The 11,820-nt window shown below is 46.3% G+C and overlaps 1 protein-coding gene across 2 annotated transcripts in view; it reads right to left on the bottom strand.

Annotated features, from left to right (window-relative positions):
- Positions 1-425: 425 nt before the first annotated feature.
- The window catches only part of man1a1 (mannosidase, alpha, class 1A, member 1), a 120,024-nt gene continuing 108,629 nt past the window's right edge, over positions 426-11,820 (bottom strand). For both annotated transcript variants that reach the window (XM_056427601.1, XM_056427602.1), the window contains exons 8-12: positions 10,268-10,383; positions 6,830-7,049; positions 6,025-6,197; positions 5,594-5,709; positions 426-2,212 (exon numbers count right to left, since the gene is read on the bottom strand). In XM_056427601.1, the coding sequence (XP_056283576.1) occupies positions 2,086-2,212; positions 5,594-5,709; positions 6,025-6,197; positions 6,830-7,049; positions 10,268-10,383 (752 nt within the window). In that variant the 3' untranslated portion in view covers positions 426-2,085. The remainder of the gene's footprint in view (positions 2,213-5,593; positions 5,710-6,024; positions 6,198-6,829; positions 7,050-10,267; positions 10,384-11,820) is intronic.

The following is an 11,820-nucleotide window of genomic DNA, read 5'->3' as shown; positions in this document are numbered from 1 at the left end:
TTCCGATATTGTGGTAACTTAACGTCACTGATGTTAAAAAGTGCAAGACCTATAGGATCTTAAAACTCTTCACCGACATCAGGATGTCTTTTGGGTGAACAAATATGCAACGACAACACATGAAGTGATAACACATGAAGTAACATCTGGTCGTGAACCATTGAACCCACAGCGCCACCTGGGGGTCAGCTCCGGGAAAAAGACTCGTTGACAACGACGGAATAAATTAACAATCAGCAAAAATCAACCGTTACAAGACGACATCACACGGATCATAAATGCCTCTAAACTAACTTAACAGTTGCGTGAAGCACGGAGGGATTTCCTCTCAGCTCAGAAGCTCCAAACTCGATTGAAGTGGAAGTGAAAGACAGACACGTCGGCGTTGGTCTCGCCACGGGTCGGGCTGAATAATTACAACCAGGTAGAAGTAAACGTTTGGTTAGATTTATGCTCTTATGATACATGAGACGTCTTTAAACCTGCAGAGAGGAACCCAACAGACCGTTTCTTAAAAAAAACGGGGTTGCAGATGTGTATACTTGGATAAAACCCTTTTGTCATCCCTCTGGGAAGTCAAGAACATGACAGAATAGTCACTGATGTGCACGCGGTTCCCACCAACATGTGGACTGCAGTAGCCATATCTCACCACTAGATGTCAGTGTAGTCCAGGAAATGACTTGACTGGGACTCTTGAGCTCCTTTCAGGCCAAAATGACATTAAATATTAAATTAAAAAAGCAGAAGTTCTCCTTCAATCAGGGTCTGGTTCTGGTACGATCCTTAATCTGAGGCAGGGGGACTTTACGTCTAAACCTTTTGTGTTTGTGTGAGCGGCTTTTCCCTCCGGCTCCTCGTTCGCGACAGTGAAGGCACTCGATTGAAGACTAAACAGGCTTTTATCTGTGTTCTGTGTGGCATCAGGAGAAATCCGTGCCATAAGAATCTAACTCATAACCGGCATAACCGACTTCGACGAGCTCGCAAGCGCCGATGAAAACGTACGACGGGAAGAAAGACACTTTGCATGGACGAGGGACAGAAAGGTGAAGCAGGGCGGCTTCTCGTGAAGGCGGAGCATCGAAGTCTCCTCATAGAGGAGAGAAGATCCTACAGGCTGGAGGTACCACGGAGAAACACCGGCGAGCAGTGCTGACCCCGTGTTTAGTGACATTAACATATGCAGGAGGATTATTGTGGAGGGTCTAAATTAAAAATGAATCACGGTCCGCTTGCTAACTTACAGTGGAACCATCTTCCTCTTCATGCGCATTTAGGAGGACAGTGGACCTGGAGGTCAGACCTGTCTTTTCTATTTTTAGATCAAACAATGCCGTCTTCTACGTTCCCCGTCATCACCGGCTGTTTTTAAAGCAACATGTTAAATACCGCGGGCGGGGGGGGGGACTTTTAAAGTTCAGCGTCCCGCCTTGACCTCCACAGAGACAACCTCATGTTCCTAGGAAACAGACCTTGGCGGTGGTGCTGCAGGTGGAGGTGTTCGGTGCTCGTCTAGATACTGACGCGATACAGCAGAAGGAAAAAGAAGCGTCCCGTTGGCTCACAGCTGTGTTTCTGGGTTTTGGCTCGCGAAGCTCGGGTCCGAGAACATCCATGTCGGGGGGCCGGCTGGTTCCTGGTCCGGCCGGGTTCTCCTTCACTAAAAGCCGAAGCTACTAACAACAAAGTCACAGACGAGTGATGTGGCAACTGGTCCGAGCGCCGCTTTGGAAGAGTCAGAGGAGCTCTCGCGATGCGGGCGTGCGATGCACCCGCCTGGTGTCCCTCTCTTGCTACCCGGCAGTAAATATGTTGGTTCAGCGACGACGGAAGCAAAAACAAACTAAACTGGATGCAAGAATTCAGGCTCGATTTCTGTTTGATTTCAGTTTTTCTGATTGTTGATCCCATTTATAAAAAAGAAAAAAGAAAGAAAAAAGAAGAAGAAAAAAAAGAAACGTGAAATCCCAATCAAGAGGCACCTGCAACCTTTGGGGACTCCAAATGGCTAAACTGTGGTCAGCCAGACAGCTGGAGGCTCAGGCGTACAGGATCAGAGGTCGTTGCACTCGGGCCGCTCCGCTACTCCACTTCGTTGGGGAGGTCCGTCTTGCCCTTCCTGATGACGGGCAGAGGGTGAGCCTCGGTGTTGAAGACCCAGTGGTCGAACGGGAGGTGGTCGTCATCGGAGAAGAGCAGGTAGAGGTACCTGAAGGAGATAGAGGGGGGGGGGGGGATACATTTAACATGAGGAGATGTACCTGTTGAAACGGACTTCTAGGGACAGAGCTGTTCAAGAGTCATTTTAAGACCCCACACAGACTTTACTGCTGTTAGGTTGGAATAGTTTATTTTGATAACATGTGCAGAGGTCTTATGCTTCAAATTAATACATATAGAAAGATATTATAATAGGAAATATTAGGGAGAATATTGATATTGTTATTAATGTATTATGAAGCATGTTTACTCTATGAAAATGTAAATGGAAAGAATTAATGTATGTTGCATGAGAGTGACTGTGTGTTGGTATTATAGATGGACGAAGCCGGTTGAATTCCGTGAAGTGACAACAAGACGGGACTTTTATTGTGAAAATACTTGTTTAGCGACTTGACCGGAAGTGACGTTTTGACCCGGGGTTCAGTGACATTCGACCCCTCATTGTTCTAGCGGGACTTTGAACCAATCACTAGGTGTTAAAGGCTGGACTCCCCTTTGAGAGTGAGGAGTGGCTGATTTTGAGTCTAAGACTCGGTGGATTAGAGAGAGCGCTTTCTTCCCGCGGAACCCGGACGGCTGAAGGCTGAGGAGCCGGGACCGATTAAGAGCCGGGACCGATGAAGAGCGCGATCGTGAGGCCTTGAATGTTTGTTTTACACTTACTGCCATTGAATGTTGAGAACTTAATTCACGCGCGTCCGGAAGCCTGTTTTCCATCATTTGCGAAGTGCCCAGTTTCAGAATATCCTTATACTGCCCTGGGACACGCCCACAAACAACACAACACGGACGATTAGATAACCAGGATGCTTCGTCCAAACCAGTGGAGTTGCAGTTGACATCCACGTCTGTCCTCGATCGACTTGATGTTGTCTTGGCAAAGACGTGTTCGTGTTGGGGAAGTCGTGAGCTCCGGAGAGACCGGGTCCATGTTCTGACAGTTTAGCCGTTAAACCCCACAGACATTCATCGAGACTTCTCTCCATTTAGCTTTTTCTCTCCGTTCCCACTCGAGGCTTTAAGAACAACGTTTTAATCAAGAACAGAGGGATGGATACACAAACGATCCTGTTGAGGGGGAAGTATTCCCCCAAGTGACTGAATTGTGTGTGAATTCACTTCCATAACGCCACGAGCTGGAAAACAGGCTGACGAACGAAGGTTCTCCACCAAATAAAGTCGAGTTTAATGTTAATGTAGCGGCAGCGAGAAAACCATCACGTGGATTTAAAGGGAAGATTTTTTCATTTTTTAAATAAACAATAAGATGAAGATGACTCATTTTTTGATCTAGACTGTTCAGCGCTCAACGGCTTTATGCCTTACGAGGTCATATTTTGTGCTCAGCTTTTGCAAATATTTATCGGCAGTCCTGCCAAAAGAAATATGAAACCGATGTGGAACTGAGAGCGAGGGAGAGAGAGAGAGGGGGGGGGTGTTGCTCAGGCCAGCTTATGAAAACTGAAGTGATGAAACTCTGCAGTTCAATGTCATCAGAGGTTATTAAAACACGGAGCATAAACAAGGGAACTTTTTGGACAGTTGAGATTTCATCATGAAGAACGAGATCAATAAGCAGAAAGTTGAGAATACGTGGAGGGGAAAAAACACGCGTGTCGTCAGACTAAAGAGCCTCCTCCTCCTCCTCCTCCTCCTCCGCGTGAGGAATGGCCGTGTCCTTGGCAGCGGCTGTAAAGATGGAGACTGTGGTGCCAGGAGCCGGTACCATTAGGAGGATTAGACGTACGGCTCTGCTGCTAAATGGGATTGATATCTCCGGGTCCGTCGTGGATGTGACTGACGAGGCGATCGCTGCGGCGCCGCGTCCAGGCCGGTGGCCCGTCGCCCTCGGAGGGAACAAACTGTTCAGAGTTCGCTTTTACTTTTTCATGCTCGTGGGATTTGTTTTTTTTCTTCAGAAGACCAGAACGCTGTGTCTGTACGTCACCGCCGCTGGAGCCCAGACGCTGAGCGGTGGTGGTCAGAGGCGCCGCTGGGTCAGATGGACCGCCGGTGAGGAATAACAGCAGCGTCGGACGACGGCCCCGCGGCCCCATCAGTAACCTTGACTTCATGTCAACAGCTGTGTGGTGCGGGGGAGGAAATAAAAAATGATCGAGGAGGAGGGGGAGGGAGGGTGGGGGTGCTTGAGAGGCCGTACATATTTCAGTGAGAAACAGAGAGGACGAGTTGGGAGGAAGAATTTGGGATCAAAACCAGACTTAAAGAAATGTCAGAAATGTATTAGATGTCTTAAGATTTCTAGTAAACACCTCTTCTGACCTGCAGCCGGCTCGCGTCCAAGGAGGCCCGACGGTCAGATGACCAATAATAATCAATCACAGCCATCAAATAAAGGAATTAATAAACTACCTCTGAATCTGTTCTGGTTCAACATGTTAAAACTCGCTGGTCTTCTGGAACTGATCGAGTGGATCTGGGTTGGAGGCGTCACCTTCAGCGACGTGTTTTCACACTTTAAAAATGATTTTTATGAAATGAATTGCTCCGTGGAGGCATAATCACATTTTTAATTGAATGGATCAAAATGATTAAAAAGGGCTAATGTGTACTTGTGATATCATTGTAGCTTTATGTGTGCAATTATGTCTATTGCGTGTTCATGTAACACACACTTGTTCACACTTGTTGAACTGTCGTGTCAGAGAGGGAAAGCCCCGACTCCTCACACTGTCACATCCTCAGAGGCTCTTCACCTCATTCACCGTCTGATCACCAGGCTCCTGCCAGTCCAGACCTAATACCCCCAAATACTTGAAAAAATTGCATGAATACTTGAAGCGATGTTTACCGAGCCCTGATTTTAAGCTTTAAGCTCCTCGATGTTGGTGAAGGAAGAAGAGAATTGACGAAGTGCTCGATGCTCATACATCGGTGTCGACGGACTAGGATTCCCTGATCCAGAATCTTTTGAATGTAAAGATGTCAGCCATGTTATCTCCCCAGCTGTTGTTTTGTTGTTGCTGTTTACATTCATCCTGATGTAAGTTCAGAAACTGCCCCTCGGCAGAGGCACTGGAGGCCGCACGAGAAGGGCGATAAATGATCCTCGAAAAGTCTCTTAGGTTCACTCAATGTGTCGGCGTGGAAGAAGCCTTGGTCGTGACCGTAGCATACTCTCTGGAGCTCAGTCTGAATGCATGACGACATTATCAGACTGTGTGTGTGTGTGTGTGTGAGAGTACGTGTGTGTGTGCGTGTCTGTGTGTGTGTGTGTGTGTGTGTCTGTGTGAGACATATCTCTGTCGGTTTGGGGATACAGGGGCCTTGTCCTCCAATAAAGTGCAATGGCAACATCATGAGCGGACAGAAGTGAAGTGTGTGTGTGTGTGTGTGTGTGTCTTACTTGAGCGTCTCGGCCAAGTAGAAGCTCTGCTGCACGTCGTCGTGGTTGGGCGTCGAGGCGTACACGTCTCTGATGCCGCTGTAGCCTCCTTCTACTTTACAGTGCTGCTCCAGAGCCTGAGAGGAGGGAGCGAGGAAGACATCAATCACACTCTCCATGCACTTAAAACATCGCTGAACCTCAGGGCGGTCGTTTGCGAAATATAAAACAAGTTAAATAAATTGACCTCCTGTAAGCTTCTGTCCCCATGTGTGTGTTTAAAAAAAAAAAAAGAGTGTGTGAGAAACTGCCAACCTGAAATTACTTACTTCACTTCCCCCACAGTTCATTTTAAATTGAGACCTGCGTGCGCTGCGATAACATTCGTTTCAACATCGTCGCACCAAATGCAATCAGACAAAAAGAAGCGAATCTCCCTTTGGATGCGTTACCTGAACGGCCTCCCAGCCCCACTGCCTGTATTTGGGGTCGTGGGTGAACCTCCACATGTACATGTAGGTCTCGATGACCTCGGGGCGCAGGATGAAGTACTTCTCGTTCTGGCGCGTGGCGATGGCCTCGACGCCGCCGTCAAAACGAAAGGCTTCTGGTCCCAGCTTCAAAGCTGGAGAGGAGGAACGATGGTGAGATGTAGAGCAGCGGAGAATCAGACACAGGACATTCAAAGTAGCTCTGAGGAACTTTGAATCAAACGGTCTCGATCTAATATTGATGCCTCTTCATAACATCCATGAGTAAACGTGACCATCAGCGAGGATATCAGCTATTCATACATATGAATATATAATGACTGTCAGATTCCCACAAAATCAGAAGAAACAATTCATGGCCGCAGGTTCATATTTTAGGTTTATATTCATCCATGTTGTTACATTATTTTAAATTAATTCTCCGTTCTCCAGGGCTGCGTTTGAATCATGATGACTTGAGGGAAATACAGGAATTATGATATCAGCATCTTCTATCTTTCAGCATATTTATAATAGAGCGGCACTATTATAAATATGGCTGAGCCAGTATTAAGAAACGGTCGGTTCCAAGTATTTATTCCGTGGATCTGGATATTAATAGGACTTTGAAATTGGCCAAAAATCACCATTTACTTAATAGGGTGGAAAAGGCCAAACGGCTGCTACTAAATCAAAACAGGCCGTCAAACCTAAAACCAGCGCGACCAATTAAAAGGACAACACGAAACCTTTAAGTGCGCTCCGCCGTCGCCGTGTGCATATTTACCGGTCCTGGCGTAGGACTCGTGACAGGTCCGGGCGATCTCGGCGGCCTGCTCCATCTGGTGGCCCGTCTTGTCGTCGGGCGCCCCGTCAGCGCCCAGAGCGATCATGCCTCCCGCGAAGCAGGTCAGGTGACCCATCTTGTGCTCCAGCAGCCCCCCCTTCCACTCCGCTATGTAGGTCAGCCCGCTGCTGGACTTCCTTATCAGGTTGATCTCTATGGCCTGGAAGACAGAGTGACAGCTGGTTTCACGAGGGTTCGGCCCTCGGGTGACGAGGCAGACGCGAGTCGGTCCTCATTCTGAGGTTTGACACGAGGCTGTAAATATACTTAAAGTAAAGACTCGTGCTTTTTACATTTAAAAACAATCAGGCTAACAATTGTTTTCTTAAAAAAAGAAAAGAAACTAATTATACCTCTTAACCAGACGGCGATTTACACAACATACTTTTGAGATATCTGCCAGTACAACAAAGTTTGAAGCTATAGTTCAACCACAACACGACCGATGGATATCAATGACTCATCTCGTGGTATCTGTTATTCTCTAAACTTTACGATTGAAACACTTTGGACTCACTTCGGCCTCGTGGACCGGCGCCAGCAGCCGAGTGATTCTGTGTTAATAACAGGTTTTAGTGGTGTGTGTGTGTGCGTGCGTGTGTAAACACAGCTCCCATTGACTTCCATTCATTAAGGCTCGTCAACATTTATTTGAGTCTCCTTTCACCGTGAACTCGAGCTCGGGAATTAAAAGGTCACACAAGGTGAGGAGTTGATATATAAATGGTCTTTTTATGGATCAAGTATTCCTTTAATGGCACTTGGTTTATGGGGCTTTAATTATACATTTCTTTTAAATTGAATGGCAACAGTTATTTTACAGAAATCGGAACACAATTCTTGTCGTGAGCAGATAAACATTTATAACTATGTGCGGCCTTATCTAGTGTCTGGGTGCGCATAATTAAATATGTCCGTGCCTGGTGGACCGGGGGTGCGTCTACATCTTGAGAACAGCTCACGTCAAGCTCATTTGGGGTGTAATGACCCTTTAAACGCGCCCCAGAATATATGCAGCACAAGCATGAGTTATCATTTTACGTTATCATTTATGACTCCGATGATCACCCTGCTGCTGTGCTTCTCCTTGCCAAATAAATCAAGAAGGCCCATCATCCTCGAAGATCAGGAGGGATTATGGGTAAAGAATCCCTGCACGGTTAACGCTGCGTTTTAGTCGCCGTGTAATATATTTTCACCCCAGAGTGCGACAGAGAAACAATTGGAGAGTCGTCTCTCTCCAGCTGAGATCTGCCGCTTGTCACCGCGACTTAAGTCGACAATTTGCTTTTGAGCGGAGAAAAGCTGCGCGAGGCTGTTGATTCATCCGCTCCGCGTCTCTGCCTCCTCGCATTAAAGTGTCCGTGCCATCGCCGTCTCTCTTCTGCTCGAGCTCTCACCATCTGGCTCCCGCAGGAAGGATTAAGGAACGCCAGTGGTCGCGGCGAGAGACGCTAAAATGCCCATGTTTCCATTTCAAGCTAAAGAAAAACAGCCACACGACTCAAACGGGAATTGATTTCAGCCAAACACCATCTCAGTTGACCCTGAACATATTTATGGTGATTACGTGGCATCATGTAGATTATTGCTTTTATTATCTGGTGCTTCAACAGCCTCAAAGTTATTTGGGCTGCTGGATTCCTTTAATATCTCCCCTGCGGGGAGGAATGAAGACAACGTGCCACTTTCTAATCTCTGGAGCTGACCTCGAGTTTGTTGTCATTATCGAGCAGCTTTTTATCATCCTCTGCGAACACTATGTTCAAACCCTCACTTATGACGTATATTCAGTCTTCCAGTGGAGCTCGATGTGGCGTTTACGCTTCCACATCTTAATCCATTGACGGTGAAATTAAACTACGCGGCGATGTTGGGTCTCTCATCCACTTCTCAGTGGTAGAAGCGCAACAGATTGGAAATTACAGCTCGTGGAGATGGGCGCTGCAACGCGATGAGATGATGGGGCAGAGACGGTGCTTAACGCCATTCACAGATGGTGCGTTTAGGGACCTGCAGACAGGTGACAAATGATGATTTCTCTATTCAGTTGTACAATTACAGCCGTCAGGAGAGAAATCTCACAAACACAAAAAGGGTTTTCACCAACTCAGTTAGTCCATACAAAATAAAAAGCTATTGAAGCTTCTTATATTCTCTTCTATTTGATTCATTTAACGTTCGACTGCAGCTGGCGAGGTAACTACCGACTGGATGGCAACAAAACCCAGACACCCATGTGCAGAGGAGGAGAAGCTGTTGCTAATCGACTAGACATGAGACACTTTTTAAACTGTCTCTATGCATTGAATAGTTTAATGACATCATTATGTCAGGGAGGAAGATGATGTCACCAAAGTATTACACTTTATGTTCTGTGCCTCTGACATGGATGTTTTTATTCTGTCCATTTTATCATAGTTCTCGCTTATTGTATTTTGCTTTGTCTGTTTTGAATGTGTGAGCCTCTTTGTTACATGTCTTGTTAATATTGACAATGTCTAAGAGTATATTCACTATTCTCCCTATTATTGCTTGTGCACCCATTGAAAAGCGTCAATATTGTATAAACCTTGTATATGTAATCTTATGATTTTAGGCTTGTTTTGTGACATCTGCCTCTCAGGACTACAGATGAAAAATAGCCTCTTGGCTAATAACTCTGGCACATTTACAGACATGTTTTTATTAATGTGCACTGTCCCTTATCAAATAAACCAAAGAGAAAAATGACTCCACTGGTATTATATTGATATTCTGGTTTTCTTTGTTCAAGTACCGGCCAAACATTTTGATAATGTCAGACATCAAGTGTACAGACGTCGCATGCGACAATCGCAATTTAGAAAGTTTAGATCAAAAGAATATTTGATCTTTCTTTCTTCCCACTCAGGCTGTTTCTCGACTACTCTGGTGAGGTTGATGTTTGAATAACGCATATGGTAAATATCTACAACGGTGAGAGTAGTGGGAAGTCGTAGACACGCTGGGTTGACGCGTTGTAATTATTTTGAAGTGCTTTGTGCGATGCCGAGCGCCTCACCTTTTATCCTCTATACGCGCCTCATGTGTTGACGTGTAGGAACGCCCCCAACACCTCGAGCTGAAACAACATGCAACTCGGGCAGGAAAAGCAGTTGATTCCGGTGACTTTGGCTGGATGCCTGGAGCGCTACGACGGTACCGACCGGAGTCACCGTGATCAGCTGGAGGCCCATCAGGGCGCTACGAGCTGGAAGTGGTTGTCATGAATTAAAACCGTGCTGTTCAGCGAATCGTAGCAGCTCCGGTGAAGGCAAGAATATATCTGCCTCCTGTTTCATCCTTCAAGGTGTCAAGGTCACCCTGACCCTGAGAGAGAGAGAGTGTGTGTGTTACCTGCAGGGCATCATAATACATCTTCTTGCCCTCTTCGTCCGTCTTGTCAGACATCAGCCAGGCCTTGAGCAGGTACTCGTAGAAACTGTCACCGAGGCCCCCCACGGACACGTGATCTGCAACACAGCGACCAACACAGATTATAACACACACATACCCACACACACACACACGCCTCCTACATGAATGCCGCGTTAGATTAAAATCGCTGGACCATCCAGCGATCACCATCCCACGGCCCGGGGCAGGATCTATGTGTGCATTATAAACAGAGCACAGCTACAGCTACAGTGTTATTATGCGCGCGCGCGTGTGTGTCTGTGTGTGTGTGTGTGTGTGCTGTCGTCGTTTGAGCGGCGCTTCGGTATTCGCCGCTTTTGATCGTCAGTGAAGGCTCATCCATATGTATGGGTCATTAACGAGAGTCCAGCCCTGTTGGTGGAGCGCAGAGATTAAATGTCAGCAGCGATCATCTCAAAGGGAAAAGAGAAGGAGGCCGGTGGAGATGGGCTGGCGCCGGGCCAACAGGAGAGCCTGAGTTCAATACTGAAACTATCTTGAAACAAGGGCACGTTTAAAATAGAGCGGTCTGATTTCAGAAAATTCACGCATTTCGGATGCAAACTTTGAAGCAGGGAGACGGTGGAAACCATGACTCAGCATTTCTCAACCACACACGGCAACATCACGGCAGTTTGGCTAAAACATAGGAAAAAAACCTGAAACACGGCATTTCTGTGAAGCCGTGGTGGAGATATATATTTCAGACGGCATTAGTCTGCAATCATCCGTAAATCATAATTTATTTAACAAATACATTCCCATCACTAGTGCATCTCTGATGTCTTTGTCGATGAAAAGGCCTCTCTGGCCAAGACGAGCATAAAAGGGTTTTTATGTATTTCTATTTCTTCAACATTCCTAACTGGATATGTCATAATTTGCATAAAGCACTTGGATGAAAACACAGCGACCGGCTCCGGTTAAGAGGGTCAGGCAAATGTCAACATTTATAACCGTGGATGTGCTCCCAGTCGCTTCATTCAACGTTTCATGCATCAGATAATACAAGCAGGTAGACCAGCGGTGCAGGTCCATGTTTAACCACCTCAGCCCACAAATCAAGGACTGGGCATCAAAAACAACTTCAGACTGGACTCTAATAAACTCGGACGCATATCAATGGATATAAAAACCGTAATCATAAAACTCGACCAAAAGATTTCTAATTTAAAGCCACAAAGGGTTCTTTTTGAGAAATGAAGAGCAGTGCCTAGTCTGAAGAAACACGACACCTCGACGAGGTGAAATAGCGATGAAAGCAAATGGAGCAGGAGAAGTTATTCCGTTGCACTCATTTAAATGGCACTTCCTGCTGATTCTTCACTTCCTTTCACACGGTGGCGCGTGTCCTTTCCTATTGATTCAAACACCAGTCTGACAACTATAAATTACAAAGAACATGATGTTTCTGGACTTCTCTGGATGCAAAACGTCTCAAACAAAGTCCGTTTTTTATCTATTGTTGGTCCACTCCGCCTCATGGAAGAAAG

Source organism: Pseudoliparis swirei, chromosome 12 (assembly GCF_029220125.1).
Source record: "Pseudoliparis swirei isolate HS2019 ecotype Mariana Trench chromosome 12, NWPU_hadal_v1, whole genome shotgun sequence".
NCBI classification, from domain to species: Eukaryota; Metazoa; Chordata; class Actinopteri; order Perciformes; family Liparidae; genus Pseudoliparis; species Pseudoliparis swirei.
This window is presented reverse-complemented; position numbering and strand designations above follow the sequence as displayed.